Source organism: Pleurodeles waltl, chromosome 10 (genome assembly GCF_031143425.1).
Source record: "Pleurodeles waltl isolate 20211129_DDA chromosome 10, aPleWal1.hap1.20221129, whole genome shotgun sequence".
NCBI classification, from domain to species: Eukaryota; Metazoa; Chordata; class Amphibia; order Caudata; family Salamandridae; genus Pleurodeles; species Pleurodeles waltl.
The window spans coordinates 831,424,285-831,445,688 of NC_090449.1; the positions used below are offsets into that span (position 1 = coordinate 831,424,285).

The 21,404-nt window shown below is 41.0% G+C and overlaps 1 protein-coding gene across 1 annotated transcript; it reads left to right on the forward strand.

Annotated features, from left to right (window-relative positions):
• The first annotated feature begins 572 nt into the window (after nucleotides 1–572).
• Nucleotides 573–19,011, forward strand: SEC61G (SEC61 translocon subunit gamma). The gene is made up of 4 exons (XM_069211505.1): nucleotides 573–729; nucleotides 8,453–8,552; nucleotides 11,985–12,087; nucleotides 18,869–19,011. The coding sequence occupies exons 2-4, from the start codon at nucleotides 8,459–8,461 to the stop codon at nucleotides 18,876–18,878; spliced, it is 207 nt and encodes a 68-aa protein (XP_069067606.1). The 5' UTR covers nucleotides 573–729; nucleotides 8,453–8,458; the 3' UTR covers nucleotides 18,879–19,011.
• The last annotated feature ends 2,393 nt before the right edge of the window (nucleotides 19,012–21,404 follow it).

Consider the following 21,404-nt stretch of genomic DNA (forward strand, 5'->3'; position numbering starts at 1 on the left):
CATCCAATAGTAATATAAATCAGTAGGGAAAATAAATAACCCCAATTTATTTTTAAAAATTGCCCTTCTTGCTACAAATACTGGCATAAATGCTACTGCACCCTCATATTATTGGTGTTATATGTATGAATGGGTATTTGTATTAAAGCACAGAAAAGGATGTATAAACTGAAGCCTCCTGATCTGGCATAGAATCGAAGCCTCCGGTTCTGACAGATATATTCCTTAACTTGTAGTTTCGCTTCTCCCATTGATAAGTATATGCTGGCAAATCCAGAGTGCAAAGCGATAATCACATAAACATGCTATCCATTTGAATCAGTGCTGCAAAGCCGATTGTAGATTTTTTTGGAATGAAGTACTCAGGAAATGTTAGCCGTGTAAGCTGTTCATTGTAATTCTCTAGGGGGTTCAGGTTGTGAGCTGTAGGCGTCTTTCAATAGGAATAAAAGACCAACCACCATCATCCAATGACGTTTTGCCTGACTCTGAAATGTCCGCCTAAAAGACTCCTGCATGAGGTGGTTATCATTAGTCTTGTGGCGGTTACGTACGTGCGTCTACGAGCAAGACCGGAACAAGAGGGGCGGGTCTTTGCTTCAGTGAGGCGTCAGCGTTCTGTGCTTGATAAAAAATCGGTTCCTAGTACTACGTGTCCATTCCAAGCAGAGACTGAAATCTGAACAGTACACGTTGCTGTCTGGGGGGGTTGAGTCGCCAGTATCTAAGGTGAGTGCGCCACAGCTTCACCCACCTTGACACCTGGGTATTTTAGTTTATACGCTCAACTTTACGGTTTTGTTTACTTTAGTGGTATGAAACAATGTGAAATTTCTACAAGGGCTCGAGCGTCTTTGGTTTGAGTAAACACTGCCAAGCAGCGCATGTAGTTGGAAGGGTACCATATACTATAGTATAACATTTTCTGTCAAAGATCAACATTCCATTTTGGTCTGAGGGGCAGCAAGTAACATAAATCGTAGTGTCGCACTGAGCTTATTTAGTAACTAAAAGTGAGCGTTATCATGTAAATATGAATGTAACCTGGAATCTAATTTATCCCCACTATTCCGGTGCCCTGAAGAATATTCACACGTCTACGCCCTTACAAGTTGAACTGCATAACAAACCACAAATCAGCCATTTTCTCTCATTTAGACTTGTTTCCTTAACCCCTTCGCTGCCAGGCCTTTTTCCCTCTCCTGTGCCAAGCCTTTATTTGGCTATTTTTCCACGTAAGCTATCCACGCGAAATTTGTCCTTTTTTCCCCCCAACATTCCTGGAATTCGATCAGTACCCAGAGTTTCTGGTGTCCCTGGAGGAGTCTAAGAAATTAGCTCAAATACAGCTACCCTTTTTTTATTTTTTTGTCTTTTAGAAAAATGGGGGAAAAATAGAGCTGCAAAAGAAAGCTTATGTTTTTTTCCCTGCAAATGGCATCAAGAAAAGATTTTGTGGTGCTAAAATCACAATCTTCCCAGTTTTCAGGAACAGGCAGACTCGAATCAGAAAACCAAATTTTCAACACAGTTGTTGCATTTTACTGGAATATATACCCAGTTTGTGCTTTCAGCCTCGTTAGTGAAAGAAATAGGTGTGAAACCAGTGGGGGATCATGAACAGCTTTGTTAAAAGCAAACAACACAATGAATTCATTAAGGGTTACTTTTATGTAGATCCCTCAAGGTTTTAATATAGAAGGTAACCGTTAAAATGAATAAAATAAATAATATAAATATTTAAATTGAGTTGGAAAAAAACACCCGTTTCTGTCTACAGCTTCTTCTGTAACTTTTTTCCCAACTATGACAGGCATTTGAAAGCAATATACCGGTATGTCTGCTGGACTCTTCTGGTTGTGGGGATATACCGGGCCTGTAGGTTCATCGAGAGGCCAAGGTACCCAGAGCCAATAAATGAGCTACACCTTGCAATGGATTTTCATTGTATACCAATTATACAGCAATTCATTTGGTAAAATATCAAGATTAAAAAATAGGTATCAAGGAAACCTATGTATTTCTGAAATGGGCACAAGATGAGGAGTTTAGAAGCAGTGGTTATTTGCACATCTCTGAATTTGGGGATTCCCATGCTAGCATGTGAATTACAGGGCATTTCTCTCCTACACACTGTCTTACATTTAGAAGGCAAAAATGCAGAGAAAGACAATTGGCAATAACACTTGTTCTTCTATCCTGTGTTTCCCCCAAGTCACTGGCACAAATTTCCTATCACTCAGTGTTCCCCTCTGTCGCCCGGTCAAAAAAAAAAAGTACATCACTTGTGTAGGTGGGCCTTCAAGTGCCTGTGACTGGCAAGGGCCAAAGACATATAGAAATTTAAGGGGGGACCAATCTGGTCCAAAAGGACCGTTTTATTTTTTTACAAAGTTTTTAGGCTGACAAGTGAAGCAGACAGTCCAAAAACTGCCGCCGCTCACCAAACAGCGGGGGAACTGCTTCTTGTAAAATAATGTGCCCACTTAGATCTCTGGTAGCACTGCACTATTGTACTGACAAATGCTGTGCATTATGGTCCTTAGGATGGTTTCCTCAAAGAGGCATTCCATTAAGATGCACCAAAATAATGAATAGGTCACACTTATGTCCTGTGTATAGTAAACCTACTGACTGGTTGCAGTGCAGCATTTTAGTACAGGTGACCTTGAAGTACATTTGGCAGTCCTATTTCTTAAGATTATTTCCTCACATGAGGGGAGTCGGGCAGTTTACCTTGCGTCACATGGACTAATTACATTTTAAGTATAATAGTGACAAATCTTTTGCAGGCTAGGGTAACCAGATCTTGGGGACAGTATTGTACCAAGGATTATACAATTAGATAAAACAAGGATCAGGGGTGTGGAATTTATTAAAATATCTACTTGCCCATGGGGCAGGCTACTTCTTAAATCTACTTGTCCTGTAAAAACATCTACTTGTCCCTTTGGTGCCATGTAGTGCGGCGACAAATTATGGCAGCAATCTCATTATGTAAGAGCTCCTGATAATAGCCTCTCTGATTATGTCAGGGCTACTACTATAGTATGACTTGAATACTTGCAACTTCAATCCCTATTATAGCAATTTCCTTATTTTGCCACCTTCCCACAGAGCTACATACTGGGGCTGGAGGAAGCATTAAGCAATAGTTCCAGAGCTGTAATGCCTTTGAGTCTGCAAACCTACTAACTGGCATGTTTAAGGATTTTCACCAGCTCTTCTCTATCTTTTCCCATAATGAGAGAGGTTGGAAATTTACCCCTGACAAGGGCAGAAGTAGTTCTTCCAGGTTTGGAGGAAAAAAGAGGTTGCAGGGAAAGTGAACTTGTAAACGCTTAATAGATTTTCACAGGAACAAATCTACACATGCATATTTGCTCGTACTAAAATACAGTTCACAAATATTTTCTAGGAGTACAATTTCCTGGTCTACTTCTGTAAGTTCTTGTGAATTTCTGAAAGCCATAAATTCAAAGACATAGACCATGGGTGAACTTTAGTGGCATTCTTTAAGAACTGGGTCCCTAATTTGGTCTGGCGTTACACATTTTGTCCCAGATTCAAGAAAAGTGGCGCTTTGCATCGTAAAGCGCCACTTTTCTTGTGCCTCCCTAACGCTACTATTTAAGATACAGCTCACCATGGCAGAATTAGGTACAATAGTGTCAAACTTTTTATGCCATCATGACACTTTGCTCCACTAGTGTCAACACTTCTGATGCTAGTGGAGCAAATTGAATGGAGGCCTATTCATTCCAAAGGGTGCATTCTTTTTGCGCCTGCTTTAAGCAGGCATTAAAAATGACACCAAAAATGGCACAATGAAATCTTGTAGACTTCATTGTGCCATTTTTGCGGGCATCCTTGTGCCAGAACACCCCTTTACAAGCACCATGCATAATGTGGCACAAATGGTCACAAAGTGGCGCAGTGCATGCATTCCCACTTTGTAGGTATGGTGCAGCGTTTTTGGCAAACTAATGCCACATTAACGTCAGAAAAAATGACGCTAATGTGGCGTTAGATGGCGCAAGGCCATCCTTAAACTTGGGCCTTTGTTTTCAATAAACATCTATTTTGCTGTCTATTGGCTGGCTTTGCTCTGAGTAATTGCATTCTGCTCTTCCATAAGGAGCATATTGGCACACAAAGTAGTTTTGTGCAGTGCCAGGAACCACTGTGGCAATCGTTGTCGTAATGAAACTGGAGGGGGCGCCCCTGCAAAAAATGTGGAGGGCCCCTCCCTCCAGACTAACTCGGGGCAGGTGCAGTGCTGGGGGGGCCCCCTGGAAGTGGGCTGCAGGGCCTTTGTTACGCCACTAGTGACAATGTGTGCTTTTTGAGACCAAAATTTTTTTTTTCTTTTTGCCAGTGTTTGTTACAATTGTATGGGCCTGGCAGCTCCCACAACAAAGTGTTACAAAAGCCATTTCAAAACACGGCACGCATTGACAAAACCAAAAGACTAAAAAAAAAAAAGTCCGATCGGTTGGCTTTGTGGGTGCTTGTTTATTTCAAGGTTTTTTGTTTGTTTGTTTTTTTTGTGTTTTTTTTTTTTTTTCTTGAAAATGGTTACTCTGACTTTCCATTAGGAATATTTTTGGGAAATACTAGCCTGCATCAACACATTTTACTACATAACGCTTCAAAGAAATAGCATCTTTCATAGAAGCGAAACTTTTATTTTTTCCTACTTGCATTCTTTTACAGAACATTGAATTTTGAAAGCCAAAAATCACTCTTGCTTACAAGCTGCTGCAAACATCTGCATCTAATCAGAGAACATTCTGGGAGCATTATACTTAGTCTCATACTGTTAAACTTTACAAACAAGTGTGTACACTTTATTTTCCTTTACTGTAGCCACTGCCAGTAGTGCAGTGTGACCTTAAAACGTTTATTTACAGCGCTCACCCTAATAATGAAGGCTTTTGATTAATGAACCATAAATACAAGTTCGAACAGCATGAACTTTTGGACACACACATTACCTCAACTGCAGAAAATTCCCTTCTCTGTAAACTGGCAGCCAAAGGGTTTGTGCTGCAGGGGGTTGGGCCTACTTGTCCCAAGGACAAAATAAACATGAAAACTTGTTGCCCTTGACCCCAAACAATATGTCCTGGGTGTCGGGCAATAGGAATTCCACATCCCTGAAGGATGCTAGAGTAGAAACTTTCATCACCTGCTTGCAAAGTATGTAACTTTTCTGATAAATTAAATGACCCCAAGAAAACGTCAGAAGAATAATTGTAGTACCCCAGAACCAATAGTACCGGGTATTTTAATATCCATATAAGTAAGATATTATGGCACGAGACACAAACATTATCACAACAGTTCTGTGCAGTTTCATCAACTTAATTGTTAATATAGCTCGTTATTAGGACATATTTAAAAATAAAATAACCTACAGATCGTAATTACTGGGGTATGCACTATGGGCCCAGAGAGAAGTGGCTTTAAAAGCCAGCTTTAGACTTGTTTAACTCAAAATATTATATAGTGTATTCTACTGTTGAACTTTGCTACAATAGGTAGGGCTGCAACTGGCAGGTGCTTATGTAATTGTGGGCAGAGGGGTACTTTCTTGCACTCCCTCTGGAATGCCCAGTGATATTGGAAGCTTAATACCAAGAGATTACAAAATTCCACATACTCTACAATTGACCTGACTGCAGTGCGTGTGCTGTTAAGTCTATGGAAAGATTCAGACACAGCTAGTTACAAGAAACTGTTGATTAAATCTGGGTTTTGCAGTCACAGAAACACATTGCCCAAAAATGGGAGGGGGGGGGTGGGCAGTAAATTCCTAGAGTGCAGAATTTAGTGAGGGGAGTGTATGTATGTGCGCTTATGGACAAGGCAGTCTATAAGGAACAGGGGTATTGGGGGGAAGGAATGAGGTGGTGGATGTGGGACTGCGATTGATAAGAACATATGTTCACAGTTTTTATGACTTTAAAGATGGGGAGGATGAGTTGGCTGCCAGTTACCCCACCCCTTCCCCAAACAACAAAGGATTACTACTTCAAGTTGGGCCACTGCTGTCCATGTATTGCCACATCATTACTAAATGTAACGTATGTGATTAACACTGTTTTTGAAAAAGAATATTTATAACTACACCACCACTTTGTAGGCATTATTAGCATAGTAGTGCCAGGCCTTGGTGAAATGTAATCTGTAATGTACTAAAGATAACCCTGCATCTCATGGGGAAATTTGTCCAATGTGTTTGAAAAATCTATCCTTACACAAGGAGAGTCCTTGTTTGGGATATATTAAGGTTGTTAGTAACGTGTGGTTTCACAGTAGCGTAAAATGAACATGGCCATAACTTTACCATTGCAAATAATGTTGATTGTAGCAGCAGCGATTTGTATTGTTGACCCATGCATCTTACACATATCATACACATATCAGATGTCGCTGCATAGGAATGTTATTGGAGCTATATTACTATTCTACAAAATGAATAAAGATTCTTAAAAAAACAAGACGCAAGTCCTCTCCTACCTTTAGGTGACCACCTCCTTCCTCCCTCGTTCCTGTTTATTGTCCTCAGTTGCATTTCATACTGCCGTCCCTCTTCCACACCACTGCCTTGTCTGTGTTCAACCAGCCCACCCTCCGTTCTCTCCTTGCGGCCCTGTCTATGTCCTTCTCAGTCATTCCTGTCCATGTTCTATTCTATTCTACCACGGCCCCATGCTCCACCCTTCCTCCTTGGTGCCTTGTCCCACAGGCCATGTGTTTGGGTTTTTAATGTGATTGGATTCCTATATATATATATATTATTATTATTATTATTATTATTATTTTCACAGCATGGGGTAAAATGATTGCCATAAACATTAGCTCTTATGGGCAAGACCTTTTGGCTTTACCAGTCCTTGAGTGACACTTGCTCTATTCCTATCGCTGAAAGTAAAATTATCACATGAGCTAGGTAAAAATGGTTTAGTACATTTTCAGTCAAATGTGACTTACTCCTCAATTAGTTGTGACCTTAAGAATATTTAGATTTCATGTATTTTCATACAAGAAGTGTTTGTTAGAAAAAGTGTATAGATTATTACATTTGACTAGTTTTCTTATGTAGTGTTTTGATTTGTGTTCACAAGACCAATTGAAAACTGTTTTAACCACCTACTGTATCCTTTTTCCAGTGAGGAATCCCCAGAGATACCACAGGTGGTGTTGAAGCATTATAGCGCTTTGACTGTTCTAGTGTCATAGCGTCCCTGAAATAGGAAGGGGGATGTCTGTTCTCATTGGTTACACTTCCTATGATGATTTGGATTGACCTATATACTTGCCCAGGCCCCCCTTCTTCTTTTTTTTTTTTTTTTAGGGCTTCCTGAACACTGTAAATATGTGAGGAAAGGTAGAGAATTCCAGAGCGACCAGATCTTTCTTTCTCTCTCTCGTTCTGTCGCTCCTTTGCCAGTGTTGTCATGAAAGTGTAATGACTACAGAAAATGTTTACTGCACACCATTTTCTGTTCTCCTGATTAGGAGAATGCCAACTGTTTGGGATTTAAGGCAATTATGGTAGACTAGGAAAATTACTTTGTTTTTATTGTGGGAGCTGCAAAATTGTTTTTAACTTTTTATTTTTTTTATAAAGTGCAGGGCATCAACTATTATAGGTGTTAACCACACTTGTTCCACTGACAGGCCAATTTTAAACAATGTAGATTTTATTATTGAGATTGATTTACCTGGCAATTGTCGGGGCACATTTTTTTCGTGTAAAAACAGTTATAGTATTGGAATGTAGGAAATGTTAGGAAGAAGGTAGTGGGTTGTTGGAGTGAGGTAAAGATGAGCCATTCTCAGACATCAGGAGGCACTGAGTAGTTTGAAACTCTGGGCGTCTGTAAGTAAACCACAGGAGAAGTAGGTATTTTATGAACTGGTAATAAGTGTGTGGTGTGTTTTTTTTTTTTTTTGTAATTTTTTTTATTTTTTATTTCCCCTTAGAAAATGAAGGATTCCTGCATATCTTCATCCTTGTATGTTGAGAAGACACACTCTGTTTTAGGGTTACAGAAAAGTATACCATGGTTTACATGTTACATACAAGAACACATGTCAGGGATGTTCCATTTAATGTCTCCCCCTCACCGAAACAGCTGTGTAGTTTTGTTAGGTGAAAAATTAACTTTTTGCCCAGTTAGCTCTTGATATCTTTGGTCCTGTAGTGTCAAAGTTGTCTGTCCTCTTAAGATGGCATGGTTTGGTGCAGTGGAAAAATGGCAAATTAAATTGTTACTTGAGGTGCATTACGGTCAATCTGTGGAACTTGAATGCCTCCTGGTTTTTGTATGGGAGGTCAAATAATTGAAGTGTGGTGTAGTAATAACCAGTTGTGCAATTTGTAGTACCATTGAAATTGTTGTACGCTGTTTCAAATAACAAATGTCATTTTACTTAACAGGCAACTATGGATCAAGTAATGCAATTTGTGGAACCAAGCCGCCAGTTTGTGAAGGACTCCATCAGACTTGTTAAAAGGTGTACAAAGCCGGACAGAAAAGGTAACGTATAGTACAGCGTAAAGGGGTGTAGGTTGAATGGCATGTTTAAAGATGAAAGTGCACTCGGATCAGTATACATTTTAGTGAAATATAAAGAAGGGGAACTGCAAAGTTCTTTGTATTTGTTATGTTATGGTATGCCTCACATATAGGGTGTGAGGAAAAACAGCTGGGCATACAATATTATGCCAAGGATTTAGCCGTAGGGTGACCACCTGGCATGGAGGCAAATTCAGGATGGGACTGTTTAATAAATAATAAAATAAAAAAAACAATCTTTGAGTAAGGGTCAAGCATGGTGTTAAAGGCACCACTCCTATCCAGATATTCCCAATCTTTCTTTGAGAGTAAGGGACACTTTGATTATGTTTCTAAACATTTCAATACGCTTTGCAAACAGCTAGGGGAAGTCTCCAGCCCAGCGGTCGTCTTCGCCCTGGCAGTCTGATCGGAGAAGTGGCGGATGACCATGGCGGTAACCGCCATGGTCATAATTCAATTTTTTTTACCGCCAGCCTGTTGCCGGTAAAACCACCACTTCTCCATCAACCGCCAGGGTCGTAATGATGCCTAAGCCAAGATCAAATGGGAGATCCGCAGCAACTGATTTAAAGGGTCCTTGCTAACACCTGGATAAATAAGAAAGAGAAGAACAAGGCCGGACAATTCCTCAAATCCGATGTGCCCTCCATGAGTACTGGAAAGTATTTCATATTTGGAGAGTAGGTCAGAAAAGGAACAGTCACTTCTATGTGGTTGAATAAGAAGCATCCGCTCACACTGGCAAACTCTCCTGGTGCAATGGTCCGTTGGTAGTGCTTGAGGAGGGTAGGTAGGGGCCAGCCCCTTGAAATGTTAGGCCCAAGGTAATTGCCCTCTCTGTCCTTGTCTTAAAATGGCTCTACACTAAAGCCAAGCCTGAACCAGTGGTCTGGCTCATCCCTAAGTCCCAAGGAGCATGCAGAACCTACCAAATATTTGGGATACAAATTACACAGCAAAATTATAAGAACATGATAAAGACTTTAAAATGTAGAAAGTGTTTCTTTAACACATGCAAGTGTTTCAGTTTAGTATACTAGATCACAACATTGCATTGGTATTTATTTGAATTGGAAGTTCCTAAACATGAACTTTAAAACATTTATTAACCCTCTCTTGATAAAGCCATGAGTGCACAAAGAGTTCAAATTGTCAGGTGTCCTTAATGTTATGGTCTATTATTTTGTAAGAAAGGGGGAACATTACGAGCTAATGAAGCATATACAAGCAGTTTTCAACCAGGACCCATCTATAACAAAATTAGTTTAGTGTGGTGTGTGTGTGGGTGGTGTGTGTGTGTGTGTGTGGGTGGTGTGTGTGTTGTGTGTGGGTGTGGTTTTTTTTTTTTTTTTTTTACAATTTTGTCCAATGACACTTGAGTAAATACAGATCACAGGTTAGGTTAATTCGACACAATGTCAAAGAGAGGTACAAGGTGAAGGACCATGAGACAAAATATGCTAACATTGCTGGCTTTCTCAGAGGTCGGAGGTCAAAGGGTAAAAAAGGAAAACAAGTATTGCTACTGTAATCCTGAGTGTAATGGGGATGTGGTCAGTGACTGTGGAGGCAAGTTTAAAAAAAAAACTGTGGGAAATACATTGTCTTATGTTATGAAACTTCTTTTGGTTAATGTGATCACTGCAGATGTGTGTTTGTGCGCGTGCAACCAGAAGCCAATAGCACAGAATTCTGTTTGGTTCAGCAGGGAATAGTGACTTGTGTATTTTTATAGTGCCAGGAGCTCCCTGCCCGTCACAGAAAGCTTTGTGAATGTGAAAGTCATTATTTTAAATTAGCATTACACACAGTATAAGTGAGGCTACCACAAAATGTGGAAATACATTTAGTTGAAAGTGGGGGGAGGAGGGGAGTGTTTTCAAAGTTAACATTTTAGTAATATGGAGATTGCACTTAGTGAAAAGTTTTTTTACAACTATCCATAAAAAGCATGCACTCCGCTTAGGACACCCTAACAGTACCTCTCAAAAAGGGTAAATTTTTATCTTCAGGAAGGTTAGTGTCTCCATCCATTCACACCACCTCTTCGGGTTCCCACTCATCCTTTGCATTTGCAGATTAACCAACTTCACTGATCTGCATTTCCTTTCAAGCAGTCCGCACCCTGGCGAGAAGGCTTGTTTCATGTTAATGTATCAGCCCCTCCCTCAGGATCACAGCACAGGAGACCTTCCACTTTAGCATAGGGTTTCAAACTGCTTTTAGCACAAAGGCTAAAATTACAGACAAATGACATCCAATGAAATATTCATCATGGACAGCAGATGTTGGGGTTAATTTGCGGACAGTCCGTGGAAAATTAGACTGGTGGTCACCCTGTTTAGATGCATACACACGTCTCTACAAAATCCAGCGTAAAAATGATTGTACCGTACTACAGCTTCCTGTAGTAATGACTGAATCCGTGCACGGGTTGGGTTGGGTTGGGGTTGGGGGTTGTTCAGCAGGTGGGAGGAACGTCTGGTCGGAGGATTTTTATGATTAGGGTGAGGTAAGGATGGACTCCCAATGAAGTGCAGTAACCGTGCCTGTGAGTGTCTCATTCACAATGGTTTTTCTGTTGTCTCTCAAAGCCTGAGAATGTTCAGCTCAGCTGCAACCTAAAGATGCAACCTCCCAAAGAACTCTGTGATACTGGAGAAACGATGCAGATTTGCACTGCACTCCTCCAGCATTGATTTCTGTACATTCATCCATTTCTGCCTTTTTCCTGGATCTGAAAATAGACTTTTCTGATCTCCAGGAAACTGAGGTCCCTTTATATCCTTTACTTTACTCATTAACTGCATGTATGCACGAGTACATATCTTTTCTTTCACTCACACCCCCCCCCCCGCTCCACAACCTTCGGCCCCACCATCAAATCTTTGATATTAGCTGCACATTTAGCGTTCATTTGTACACAGTATATTAGGAATTCGGCCATCTACATTTATTCAGCTGTTTCACAACACTTTAGTTGTTCTTTGTTGCTGGCCACAACTATTCAGTTGCCTGACCATTACTTAGAATTGGTTGGCTTATTTTGGCATCTCGTTGATGCTGGCAGCCCCATCTAATGTGCTTTTTTTATTTTATATACATTTATAATAATATTACAATTGTAGCCAAGCTGCAAAACATTGACATAAGCAAGACTTGTTCGCTGTCCCAATGCTTGTTTTGTGGGTTGTTCCTCTGACTGTGGTTGAATCTTTCTAAGCATCGCATGTGCAAGAGGCATGTCATTGCCTTTATAATTATAGCTAAAGTGTTTCAACTCCTGTCATTGCCTGCCTGACTGTTAAATGAAACGTAATCTAGAGCCTGACAATTGTGAGAAAGAAATCTACGGCAGCTCTGAAAACTATTTATTTTTACCTTATGCAGAATTCCAGAAGATTGCTATGGCAACGGCAATAGGTTTCGCAATTATGGGATTCATTGGCTTCTTTGTGAAACTGATCCATATTCCTATCAACAACATCATTGTGTAAGTAGAGTGAATAATCCAGCAGTAAACATTGTATGTAAAGAAAAATACTAAAATATTTCAGTGTGGTGTGTCTTTTTTTATTATTATTATTTTTTAATACCCTCATGCTTGTGTTGAAAGGCTTTTCATGTTCTCTGCCATACTTCGGAATAGGAAGTAGAAGTGTATGTCAAATAGTGTATTTTGTTTTAACACTAGTAATTTTATAAATTCGGTTGAAGAATGAACTAATTTATTTCTAAATTACATTTAAGATGTTTTAAATGTTTCTCGTTACTTGCATAACACTTCAGCTACTTTAGATTCGCCTAGACCTACATTTTATAAACATGAACCTCTAGTGTGTGGTTAGATTTATTAGAAGACATGTTTTGTAAGCTTGGTGTAATGGAGACAAGAATTAATGTAAATAGTTTTAAGCCTTCGGTGCACACAACAATGGCACATCATGGTAGGATGCAACTGAAACGAAGGCATTTGGTTTTGCAGCATTCCAGATTCTTACACTCCCAAGTTCTAGAGGGTAGTGCCACAAAGTCACATTAAAAGCTATAGCACATCCTAACATATTAGATAGGATTCCCTGTAAAGAGAGGGGATAGTCATGGGTGATGGGCATTTTTTATTTTTTTTTATTTTTTTTTTATTTAAGAAGAGTGCTCTTACTTCCCAGCCTATTTTTCTCCAAAATTATATGATCTCTAACTCGTAAAAGGGGTATCTGCAGCACCTTTACAGCTTGGGGCACATATGGCAAGTCTGCACATGGCTCATGCTTTAAAAACACAAATTGGATTTCATATGCAAAACTCTGAGATGTTCTTGAATGTCTTTCAATATAACCTGTGTGGCCACTGCAGTACCGGGTGCTATTCTTAGGCTTTTTTGGGTGTGAATAGGTCCATGGTGTTCATGACTGCCAGCTCTTGGGTATTTCTCTACGTTGCACAGTAGCAAAGGCAGAACTTGTTGCAGAAGCTTGTCCTTTTGATGTTCAGGTATGCTGTCCTAGTTGGTGGAGAAAGTCTTTTTCGGGGTGACCTGACCTGCTATAGTGCGTGTTTTTTTTTTTTTTTTTTTTTTTTTTTTTTTAACATAGGCGATGGCCTACAACCAAATGTCTCTAGAAATGGCTCCTACGCTGAACTGTACATGTCTAGCGTTCAAAACGTGACTGGGATATTTTTCCTGAGATGCTTCCAAAGCCTAATACAACCACTTGCCTTTGGTACTTTCACGGTGGCATTGACTAAAGAAGCTGCCTAATACTTGAGATGCAGCTGCACAGTAACCTGTACACACAGGACTTCTTGTATTGGCCTTATGCTATAAATAAGGTGCTGAATTGTATAAGCGGAAGGGCAGCATGTGACACTGTAGAAGTGCTCTGTGTGACAAATGTAATGTTGGCTTTCTTTGAAGTGTTTTGGTGTCCTGCGTGATTAATGTTGTTCCGTTATCCCAACTTTAGTGGCTGTGCTAAAGTGGACGAGTGAAGGATGGAACACATGATCATCATTTATTTTTGCTTGGTGGGAAGGGTCTGGGTTTTGTATGTGGATAGCATGGAAGTGTTAATATCATGTGTGAAGAATGGTGTAATTTACTTTGTGTCATGGTTACTGTGTAGCTGTGTATATGCCTGGAATGAAAGAGCTAGATGGGCATATGTTCATGTCTACTATACTGGGTGGGGCTTGGAGATGTTGCTACAGATTGTGTATTTGTAGCATGCACTATCACTTCCAAGACTATACTGGCACTGACCAGATGAGTATGTATGGGGGGGGGGGTGTTTAGTTGTCTAGCCTCGCCTGAGAGATTTGTGGGGTTTATTATTTGAAATGCTGAGTTATCAGGTTCAGACTAAGCTATCAGAGAAGGCTCTGATGTGTATTGGGATGGCTTCCACACTTTGAGTGATGTATTAGCCGACCCGGCCTCCGTGTGTGTGTGTGTGTGTGTGTGTGTGTGTGTGTGTGTGTGTGTTTGTTCTGCGAATGGAGGACTGAACGCACTGGTCACAAGAGCCAGTGACGTTCCCTTAGATATGTGTTCTGAGTGGGAGACTTCCCCCTGATCTTCAGGGAATAGATGCAAGATTCTGTGACTGCGTTGACATGCACGATTATGTCCAGTTTGCAGTGTTTGATCCCAAGGTCCCTGGTGTGGGTCCAAGTTTGGTCGACTGGCCTCAAGGTGGAGTCCATTGGTGTGAAATTATTCTAGATTTTTTGCAAAGATCACCACTTGCGTCTTGTCAGTGTTGAGCTTTAGACAGTTGGGTACATCCATCTGGCAACTTTGATTATGCAGGTGATAAATGTGTCCTTTGTGTTGGTGGTATTTACTAAGAGGGAGAGTATACGTTTTGTGTCATCTGGGAGGATGTCCATGGTGTGTGTGTGTGTGTGTGTGTGTGTGGATGACATTGACTAGAGGGGTCATGTATGCATTGAAGTGAGTCATGCTGAAGGATAAACCTCTAGACACTGCAGATGAGTTTACAGGCTTCTGAGGACTATGCCAGACTGACAGCTTGTATTCTGTCCGTCGGGAATGATCAAATCCAGCAGAGAGCAGGTCCTTGGAATTTCATATAAGAGTCTGAGGATTGGGTGAAAGACTCTGTCAAATGCTGTAGAGAGGTCCCGTAGGTTGAGGGCCGCTCTAGCTCCTCTGTCCAGGATCATGCAGATGTTGTCTGTGATGGCAATAAGGAGTGCTTCTGTGATGTGGTTGGACGTAAAGCTGGATTGTGAGGTGTCACAGAGATGGTAGTTGCTGAGGTGTTCGGTGAAACATCATACGTGTGTGTGTGTGGTGTGTGTTTATTTTTTTTTTTTTCTTTTCATATACCCCTTCTCTACCCCCCTCCTCTTGAGGCCAGTCGGGTATGGAAGGATAGGAGAGCGGTCTGTAGCTGGTGAGTGTGACTGGGGGTCAGTGAATGGTTTCTTGAACAAGGGAGTGACCATGGCGTGTCTCCAGGCGTCTAGTAAAGTGCTAGTAGATAGAGGCTCTGTGGATAGGAGTAAGAGCTTTGCTGATAGTCCTTTGGTGGAGGGGCGGTAGGCAGAGGTCTGATGGGGCCCTGGAGTGGATGTACTTCATGTTGATGGCCATATCAATCGTGGTGACCACAAACCATGAGGCCATGGTTAGTTCTGCATGTGAGATGGGGAACAAGTGGCAAGAGTGAGTGGGTCCAGTAGAGGGGTAAAATTGCAGTATACGGATGCAATTTTTCTTGCATTAGAAAAATGACAGTTAATCACAGATGTTCTGTGAGGGGATATGTTTGAGGCAGCCTGAGGTGTGGTGAAGTCTTTAATGATGAACATTTCCAAGCTGCACTTAGTGTTTGCGGTCTGAGCGCTGTGCTCTTGTGATCCAGTTGTTTTCACTGGCATTTCATCATCCAGAGTTCTGCTGGGTTGTAGTCAGGTTCTTGCTGTTTCTCTGGTTGAGACGGACCATGGTGTAGCCGCATGCAGTGATCCAGCTGTTTACTTTCTTAATGGCTTCCTGCAGACTGCTGGTGTGCTTGGTTCAGTGTGCGGAGATAGCAGAGGTCCTTGCTCCTCTAGAATGTTTTTCTAGGTCCTGTGGTAGTGAGTCTGTGGTGGTGTGGGATGGTGGATGCTGAATCTGACAAAGGCATGATCTGACCAATGGGATGGTTTTAGATTGCTGCCCCTGTTTCTCCAGGAGAATAAAATTGTGTTAGTGGGGTGGGTTTGAGAGCGAGAGGTGTGTGTTTATGCACAGAGGGAGGCCTAGATTTTCTAGCTGGGCGGTCAAGTTCATGTTGATGCGGTCTTACAGGTAGAAGCACAGGTCTCTGAGGAGGATGAAGGTGCTAGAGCCGATGCTGAGGGGAGCTATTACGTTTGATGTCGCTGGTGAAGTCGGTGTGTGGCCCTGGGGATATGTATACAAGGGTTTCGCACAGTTTTGTTTCTTGGGTTCTTGTTATGGGTCAGGGTAGTGGGATCTGGTTTTGCCAATGTGATTATACATAATTTGTTTCTGAAGAGCAAGTCTTAACTACTTTTTGAATTCCTGTTAGTTGTGGATATTTCTTGTCTTTGCTTGTAGGGGATATCCCATCATTTTGCAGCTTCTGTGGCAAAAGGAGGTTCAGTCAATAATTTTCGTGTATGGGTGAGGTGGAGGTCTAGAGCAGAGGACTGTATCTGGTCTTTACTGTTGCAGCGTTTCTCAATAGACCGTGCTTGGGAGGTCCCAGAACGTTTTGAAGACAGTGTGTGGCAGTGGGAATCCATTGAAGCACACAGACCCCTGGTGTGATTTTTCCCTCTGGGCATAAGCATGGGAGCAGCCTTGCTGCTGCATTTTGAATTCTGTGCAATAGAAAGTGCATGGCCTATAGTTGTGTAGTCTAATTCAGACATGACCGAATTATAGTGCCCTGTATTTTCTGAGGAAAGCCTGGGTGAAAGGAAGACGTCAGTTTGAAGGGTGTATGAGCTTCTTGAAACTTAATTTATTACTAAGATCTGGCAAAGGCTTGCTTTCATGGTCACACTGAGATTACTTTCTTTATTTTCAATCACCCTTGGGGGGGTTCATGTTCCTTGGAACAGATGGTTGTAGATCAGTTAATCCATTCCTCATAGGTTAGGATCTCCTTTTTGGCAGAATTAAGGTTAAAGTGGTTACTTGGCATCCATTTAGCTGCAGTGCTAAAGTCCTGGTGAGAATAGACACACACAGCTGATACTGAAAAGCCTGAGAGATCTAAATGTAGTTGCAGCATGGTTGAAGAGCTTTATGAGGCCTGGTGAAGGGGTGAACTTTGCGATGATTGGTGAGATGATTGAGCATTGAGATGATGCTAGATCTGCCCTAAATATGCATCTTTGGACGCACAGTTCCTCTAGTTTCAGTTGTAGGGTTGGGTGGTGGACTGTTTCCAATTAGTTAATTTTCAGGGACCTTACATAAGACTTGAGTATGTGGTGTTTTGTGGCATTGGTCTCTGGGCTGGGATCTTCTGAGAGTATAATAATGTAGTTCTTGTAAGAGCAGTTTGCTTTGGAAATCTACAAAGAGTGTATTAGAATCTCTCTGCTTTCTTAAGATCTGATTTGCATCACTTGTGATGTTGGAGGCACATTTTACCGGATCGGTTGATTTTTCTCCAGTGCTGTCATAGAGCACTTAATTTTGCATCTTCATCTTTGTTGAGCCATGTGAACCTCTCTCTGCAATTAGGATGTTTAGCTGTATATTAGTTTATACGCATGCTGGATGTAGAATTTGGTCGATCTTCTGTGGTTTTTTTTTTTTGTGGTTTTTTTTTGGGGGGTGGTAGTGAGATGGTAGTTGAGCGTTTAAGCTTGTTCAGTGGGGGGTTGTGTGTGTGTGTGTGTATATAATATATGTATGTATTTTATTTTTTATTTTCCTCTGCATTGCTGCAATAGTAGTTCTTGAGTGTGAGCTGGCTAACAGATAAGTTAGTGGTCACTCCAGACTACGCAAAGTGAACATTGTTTGTGTCCATGAGAACCATTTAGGAAGATAAGATGTCTACGAGTTCTTTCAGTTTTAGATGTGTGTGTGTGTGTCTGTGGAAATGAGTAGCAGGCAGTAGAGGAGGGGAGGCAACCGACTGCAAGTAGTTTGCATCTGGATGTCATTCTTCATTGCATGAGGTCTGTAAGGCGCTTTTTAAATTAAGTCCTCGCCAGTCTTTGGTGGTTTTGAAGGAGTATTCTGTACCCAGGTGGGATGGACTAATGGAAGGTTGGAAAAGTGTGGCCAACGACTGGTTTTGGTGATAATCAGGATGTTCATCTTTCAGTCCTAGATCAGGTGCTATGTGTAATTGATTCTTTTCCAATGATTGTGTATTGGTGTGGAAACGATTCAGCTGGGTTGAGGTGGTAAATGCTAAGTGACTATTAGGGTTGAGGCATGCAAGATATATGGGGTACATGTTGAAGACTGTCATTCTGGCTCCGGGATTTGGAGGAGGTCCGTCACACTAATAGCACTAGTTATGGCAGGAAGAGTGAATGATAAAGAATACATGTATGAGAAATGGAGGATAGGGAGGTCTTGTACAGCTTGTGTGTCTGCGGTGGCTTTGAAGGACAAATTGCAATGGTAAGTGTATTTTTTTTTTTTTGGATGAGGTAACAGAGTGGGTGGGTAGTGCGGGTTGTTGGGCTTAAATATGCATTAGTCTTTTACCTTGCTAAACAAGGCCTCTATTATAATTTGCACAAATCTTGTTTTGCCATTGGAATGCTACTGGGGCTGAGGAATAATTGTTAGTGTTCCGTTTCAGTAGTTGCACTTTCTTTCTCACGGGGTCGGGGAGCAATTTGATTCTATGATTTATAAAAGTAGTGGCTCAATTTTTAATGATTCCAAAACGGTGGCATTTTAGTGGATATGGATAAAGTATTATTATTAATTGAGAGTATAGTCCAAAAAATATGGTTAGGGGAGGATTTGAGACTAATTTCATAGTGTGCACATTTGCAGTATCGCAAACCCAGTGGAGTACTTTTTTTGTCCATTTGTAAATGCAGCTTGTGTACGAAAATGTCAAAACACATCAAACGTATGTATCCTGCCCCTTCAGTGGCTGGGCATAAACTGTGTTTCCACTTGCTGGTGAAATGCTGTATTCTACCCAGGTATTTATGCATTCAGAGAAAATTATAAATCTTCATAAAAGTAAGACAGTCCCACTTTAAGTGGCCCGTTAATAATGTACATATTTTTTTTTATTTTGCAGGGGAGGTTGAACGTTTTTTCCACCTTTTTGAGGCTGACTTGTGACTCTCCCTAGATCCAGAAGACCATAGCAGCACCTTGACAATTAATGTACATTTTTAATTGTTTTTGTTCTTTTAATAAAATTGAAGGATGTCCTGCTCAGCTTGTGTCCTAACTTTATTGCTTATATACTATTTTTGAATGTTTAATTTCTTGATGTGCATTGTTTTACAATTCAAGTAATGCGTGCCAGCTTGCTCAAGCCTACACGTGAAACGTAGAAGCAGAAGGAATTGAATTCATTCATATTTCTTAACACGTTTCATGGTTCCCTCAAAGATATTGATTATACTTTCACTATGCATATGAATTCAGATTGGACCGAATGGTCATGAGGCACATCTAGTCTGCTCACAGGCTTCTGTAAAACTGTATTTTGTATCAACTCCAGTGTGTTTTGGTTTGTTTTGGTTTTGTATTTAATATAAACCTTATACCACAGAATAAAGAACAATTCTGTTTTTGTGGCAAGAGTTACTGCAGACGTAAGTGCATAGGCTGGGCTGCTATGTGGTAATTGCTTAGTCATATATATTTTTTTTTTAACAAGCATTAGTAAATGCATTAGGTTTTGCCTATGTGATTAATATTAAGCAGTTTTTTTGTTGTATGTTGTAGCTTGGTGAGCAGTTGTGCATTATAAGTTACAGAAGCCCTATTAAAGTGTAATGATTTGTGTTTTGAGAAAGGCAATATGTTGTGTAACTAGTGGTATTATAAAGCAGGGAGATTGGGTAAAGGGTGGAGGACAAGGGGAGGGGAGGTCCCTGAATCTGATTAGAACGCTAGAAATGGGTGCAACCAATGTTCCCTGTAAGGCACGCGCACCTTTCCTTCCCCTATCGCGCAGGCCCCTTTGGCAAGCGCGCACGTTGTGCTGTTATCAAATGTTCCACCATTCCTATACTTTGTGGTAGTTTATATGCTTTATCACTTTCTAAGCCTAAATAAGCCTTTTAGAGCGATATACGTGCTCCCCTAAGGCAGATAATGCTCATATTTGAATCTGGATTAAAGTCAATGAAAACCGCTTTTAAATACCGCGGGGAGTGTTTTAAACATCATTTGGCGTGCTTTAGCATACAAGCGAGCAAGTGATATTTGTCTTGGAAATTAATGGTTAATGAACTAGGAAATGCTTCAGAACAGTAGAAAATGTGCTGTTATCAAATGTTCCACCATTCCTATACTTTGTGGTAGTTTATATGCGTTATCACTTTCTAAGCCTAAATAAGCCTTTTAGAGCAATATACGTGCTCCCCTAACAGGTCATGTCCTTGGGGTGTGCAACCAGGTCACAAAACTGCCTTGATGCCCTATTGCTTGGAGCAATGATATCCCTTTTTTGCTTTAGTGGTATGGAGAAGCTAATGCCAAAGATCTTGGCTAGTTATGCGCTGCGCGCGCGTGAATGGTCAATTTCTTGGCGCACATATCCTTGGCTGCAGCGCACAGAGACCGCACACTGTGGAAAAAAATTAGAAGGAACATTGGGTGCAACTATGGGAAGATAAGGTAAAGGACAGAGGAAAAACCGGTGCAAGCAAAACTAAGTCCAGGCCCTTGTGACACTATATTATTATTATTATTATTATTATTATTTTTTTTTTTTTTTATCAACACACCCTCAAGAGAACAAAACCAGTTTTAAAAGCTCACTGGTATTTCTGAGCACATTTGGCAGATTATGATACTTGGAATGCATCACTGATGAAATTGGAAAAGCATGTGGAGATAAAAAAAAAATTCTCAGATGGATTCAGGCACTTCTGCCACTCTAAAGATACCATAGAGCTGCAAGCCACCCTCCCAAGAGAGATTCACCTGGAAGGGGAGTAGGGCTGAGCCAGTTGTCTGAAGCGGCCTGGGACCCACACACTAACACTGTCTAAATCATATGCTTGCAGTGAACGGTGAAAAATGCAGGCACAAGCCAAGAGTCTTTCAAGCACGGCCTAGCAGTCAGCCTGGAGTTTAATGCACGGATCCTTTGGGTCACTAAAAATGTCACTGTGGTGCAGGTTGAGGCTGGATAAACTGTGGAGCAGCTAAGTGGCCTGACCCAGGCACGTGGGAGACAAAGCATGCAGCACTGCCTTCACTTTGCGTGCTTAGTGTAGGTTTTCAGGAGTGTTGTAAAAGAATAGTGTTCAAAGCAAAATACCATGAAAAATATGCTGCTGTCACTCTGCAAGCTTAAAGGAGGCTTTCAGGAGTGTCAAAGGTATAGCTGTGGAAGTCCCTCGGATAAAACACATTCAAGGGTACTAATCCTTTATATTGTTTTAAGAACTAAAACTCCATGTTCTACAAAGAGATGCTTTGCATTAGGAATCGCTAATTTGAGGAGGACTTTAATATCTTTCTTATTCCCCAAAGATAAGGAACCTTTAAATATAGTGTTTATTCAAGCATCCTATGTGGACTGAGCAGGAAAGTGTAAGATCACAAGTGGCATCTAAGCAGAAGTGCATGCATGGGTTTGAGTGCACGCC

Bases quoted from the DNA above. Each gene is read 5' to 3' on its own strand.
- SEC61G (XM_069211505.1), top strand. From the start codon at position 8,459: ATGGATCAAGTAATGCAATTTGTGGAACCAAGCCGCCAGTTTGTGAAG. The intron at 8,553-11,984 runs GTAACGTATAGT...TACCTTATGCAG, and splicing joins TACAAAGCCGGACAGAAAAG to AATTCCAGAAGATTGCTATG.